This window comes from Colobus angolensis, unplaced genomic scaffold (assembly GCF_000951035.1).
Source record: "Colobus angolensis palliatus isolate OR3802 unplaced genomic scaffold, Cang.pa_1.0 Scaffold48, whole genome shotgun sequence".
NCBI classification, from domain to species: Eukaryota; Metazoa; Chordata; class Mammalia; order Primates; family Cercopithecidae; genus Colobus; species Colobus angolensis.
Genome location: NW_012118265.1, coordinates 5,248,364 through 5,253,024, shown reverse-complemented (window position 1 = coordinate 5,253,024; position 4,661 = coordinate 5,248,364). Strand labels below are relative to the sequence as shown.

The following is a 4,661-nucleotide window of genomic DNA, read 5'->3' as shown; positions in this document are numbered from 1 at the left end:
AAAGAAAAGAAATTCATCAATTCATCTTAAATATAATGATAGAGACTATTGAAAAGTAAAGGGATAAAACATGCAAACAATAATTAATGGAAAACTATAGTGGTTATAATAACATCACACAAAGTAGACTTCAGATCAAGAAAAATGACTAAGGATAAAGACATATATTACATAATGACAAAAATAATTTACCAAAAAGACAATAATGAAAAATGAATACCCATTAAAGGAACCTCAAAATACATGATTCAAAAACTGATGGAATTGAAAGGAGAAATAGATGATCCACAATTATTCTTAGACACCTCCACTTGGTAATTGAGTGAAATAAACAGAAAACCATCAAATATATTTAAAAACCTAAACAACTTTACTTTGAAAGTGGAGAACATAGTTGGAGAACTCATACAACCTGATTTCAAGACTTCCTAAAAAGCTGCAGTAATTAATACAGTGCAGTATTGCTCAAATCCTAGACTGATAAAGGAAGAGAAGAGAATTCAGAAATGAAACAACAGAAATATGTCCCCCTCATCTTTTACAAAGAATATTCAATTTTAAAAAGCCTGAAAATACTAAGTACTGGTATAGATGCAGAGTTAACTGGAACTTTTTTATATTGGTGCTATAAATGCAAAATCATACAGACCTTTTGCAAAACTGTCAGGTCCTAGGAAATGCAATATACACTTATAATATAACCCAACAAATCTAGTTCCAGGTATTTAATGAACAGAAATAAAAACTTTTTCACACAAAAGCCTATATCAGGCCTATAACACAAATTTGTGTTGGGCCACATTCAAAGCAGTCCTGGGCTGCCATGGGCCAAAGGTTAAACAAGTTTGCTATATATGAATGTTTGAGCAGATTTATTCATATCCATCCCAAAGTGGAAACAACTCAAATAATCTTCAACTGACTATTATGGACAAACTGCGATACACTGTATAATGGAACACTATATAGCTTTAAAAATTATTTAAGGCTGGGCTCAGTGGCTCATGCCTATAATCCCAGCACTTTGGGAGGCCAAGGCAGGAGGATAGATTGAGTCAGGAGTTTGAGGACAGCTTGGGCAACATGTTGAAATCTCGCCTCTATCAAAAATACAAAAACTTAGCCAGGTATGGTTATTCACATAATCCACATTCACACCTGTGATCCTAGCTACCTGGGAGGCTGAAGTGGGAGGATCACCTGAGCCTGGGAGGCAGAGGTTTCAGTAAGCCGACATTGTGCCACTATGCTCCAGTCTGGGTGACAGAGTGAGATACAATCTCAAAAAAAAAAAAAAAAAAAAGATTTAAGTTTTCATCTTTCAACAACATGGATTACTTTCAAAAGAATATGCTAAGTGAAGGAAGCCAGACTCAAAAGGCCATATGCAGCATGAGTCAGTTTATATGACATTATGGCAAGGGCAAACTATAAGGAAATATAAGGATCAGTGGATCCTTATATAAAGATCATAAGGATCAAGGATCACAGCAGACTAAGGGTGGAGAAATGTTTGCCACAAAGGAACAGTATGGTTTGGAGGGATTATGTTTCCATATCTTGATTGTGGTGGCAGTTATATGACTCTATACCTTTGTTGAAACTCAAAGGTCTATACAACCAAAAGAGTTAATTTTACTGAAAATTTAAAATTAAATTGTAAAATTGGCACAATGATTTAAAATTACAGAGCCTGAATCTAGACTGTCTGGGTTTGATTCCTAATTCTTCAATTTATCAACTACATGTATGACTGCATGACTGGTTTGCTTACTCCCTATACCTCATTTTCCTCATCAATAAAATAACTATAATAATAGTGACTCCTTCAAAGTGTAGTTGTAAAGGTTAAATAATACTTATAAGGACATTAAAATACAGTAAGCATATCATTAAGTATTCAGTAAATTTAGCTATATTATTAATACATATTGAAAATAATCTTGGATAGAAAATGTTGAATAAAATATTCATTCCTTGTCAATGATAATTACAATGAAAGATTTCTTCAATTTAGCAAATGTGTCATTTTAAAATTAACTTCTATAGCTAGTTTTATTTTAATTTTATTAAATTAAGTTTAATTTTTGTTTCCTCATCTCTCACAGCTTCTCTCATGGAATAGATGCTGACTACCTCTCTATTAAATAATAATCAGCAACTATTCTAGACATTATTAAATGGTATTATGGGATAGATGCCAACCTATTTTCATAGTAACACCATAGTTTGTTGATTAGCCTTCTCATCTTGCAGTTGAAAAAACTGAGCCACTGAAGAATTAGATAAACTCTCTAAGATCTTGTTGTCTTTAAAACTCATGTTTGTCTCCTACTTTATACTATAAAATTTGAATGTGTAACTGCAGAGTATTTTTTACATCATTTTTATCAAGAAACATAATATAGGTTTCCCTGACATATATTTAAAAATTAGCATCTCTCCAAGAATCACTTGAGTTATTGTAATTTAGTAATGACAATAAAAGAACTGTTACCCCTTAAGCAAGTAGAAGTTGATCAGCACTAGAATAATCATCAAAATAATTCTTTCTCAATATTTTCTTTCTAATTGTGTGTATATATATAATACATATATATAAACAAATGCATAACGCAATTCTATTTTAGATGTACAATGTCTCAATTCTATTTTTTATCTGAGAAAGTAAAAGTAAAATTCTTACAGTTGCAGAATGTGCTTACATTGAGGAAATAAGCATTAGTCACTCTAAAGATATGTGAGCTATTCAGGGAAGATAACAACAGTCACTGTAGGGCTGGCCCTTGCTCATACACTTTTCCTCTGTTGTTCAGTGAATAAGACAAGACACTAGCAATTAATATTTAAAAAATGGGAGGCTGAGGTCATTCAGCACACTTTGGACTTTGAATAGAAGATGCCTCAGGTTTCTAGTCTGAGAAATCTGTCATCTCTTCTGGGTAGCATAGCAGGCAGTCTCTTTCTCATATCCCATGCCTTGCTCTCTTTCCTCTGATCACTTATTGTCTGTTGCTGCTTTCTCCCCAGTTTCTTGTTATCACTATTATCTATGAGGCTTCCAGATACCGGTATGTTTTGAGAGGAGGAGTGTGGTATCTTCAACATGGCAGATTTGAATTCAAATTCTGGCATGGTCATAAAAAAATTCTAAAATCTAGCAATTTAGGATTAAGGTAGGTAAGAGCAGCAGATCTCAAAGTGTGATCTTGCAATGCTTATGGGTCTCTGAGACACATTCAGGAAGTGCGCATAATATTATGCCTCTTTCTGACTTTTAAAAAAAATCTAGTTCACCCATGAGTATGTAGCTGAGTTTTCCAGAAGCTACATGACACGTGATATCACAACAGACTAAATATGAGAATCCAGCTATCTTCCATGGAGACATTAAAAAGAATAATAATGAAAAAGAATGCCACTAGCGTAACTGTTTTTTTCTATTTTAAAAAATATATTTTCTTTTGATAAAAATATATCATTTATGTTAATTTGTAATGGAATTATCACCAGTTAATATTGATAAATATAACCTATATAATAAAGCTCATTGGGGTTCTCAATAATTCAAAGAGTGTAAAGAGTTCTGGAGAAAACCACTTCAAAAGAGAAAAATATTAAACAGTAGAGATACTAAATACACATCAAAATGTAAAAACATAATAATTATACACATGTAAGTTGTTAAAGAATATATGAGACTAAGTTTCTTCAGAAATGTCAAATATAATCAAGTGATTTAATAATCCCCTAAATTTCCTTTACAGAATACCATTTCTTTTATTCTTATTATAATATATAATCTTTATCTTTAGAGATATACTGTTATCAGCAATAATTTTCTCTCCTGCTTTGTGTAGATTTAAGTAAACATGTTAATGATTAATTAAATTAAACATATTAACATTATTTGGTTGATTTAAGTCTTTCTCAAAATACTAACTGAAATAAAATTTACATGTACTTATAACAAGACATCCCTGTTCCCTAGGGAAAAAGAAAAATTACCGTAAATGAAAGCATTTTCACCAGAGCATTAATGGTCCCTACTTTCCAGGTTTCTTCCATGTTTTCTGGAATCGGAGCAGAAATATAATAAGCAAAAAGAATACAAGATAGTGCAAAGAACAGAGTTCTGCACCCCATGATAATTCTTTTTCTAACCTCTGTAGAGTGATGATTGAATGTCACCCCATATATATCAAGTGTTAAATAGTAGGTCAAAGGCAGGAAGTAAACTCTCTTCAGTAACATGATGATTTTAGCACTGATTTGACATTCAGTTCCAAGATTAACAGATAGTAGTAACTAGTGCAACAATTACACACTATTTCTGAAACTGAATTTACAATATATCCCAAATATGCATTAGTAGCAAACAAGTAAAAATACTGGCAGAAGTTATTTTCTTACCTTGTGACACCAAAATCATCCCAGCACAATAGACTTTATTAGTATTCTCAGAAACATGAAATCAATTTTCCCAATGGCTATGTTGCAAAGATTACTGAGAAGAGGTTAAAAACCAAACAAAATAAAACCTTTCAGGTAACATTTAGCCAATCTCAAGGCTAATCCCTTTAACACAGATCATGAACAAAATTAAAATCCCCTGTGATCATTAACTTTAGACAAAAATGAGGAAGCTGATATTCCTGTCC

The 4,661-nt window shown here is 32.1% G+C and overlaps 1 protein-coding gene across 1 annotated transcript in view; it reads right to left on the bottom strand.

The window, feature by feature from the left end:
- LOC105524004 (arylacetamide deacetylase-like 2) overlaps positions 1–4,068 on the bottom strand; it is a 26,074-nt gene extending 22,006 nt beyond the window's left edge. Inside the window, exon 1 of the mRNA XM_011959088.1 lies at positions 4,009–4,068. Coding sequence (XP_011814478.1) covers positions 4,009–4,068 — 60 coding nt within the window. The remainder of the gene's footprint in view (positions 1–4,008) is intronic.
- Between the last annotated feature and the right edge of the window lie 593 nt (positions 4,069–4,661).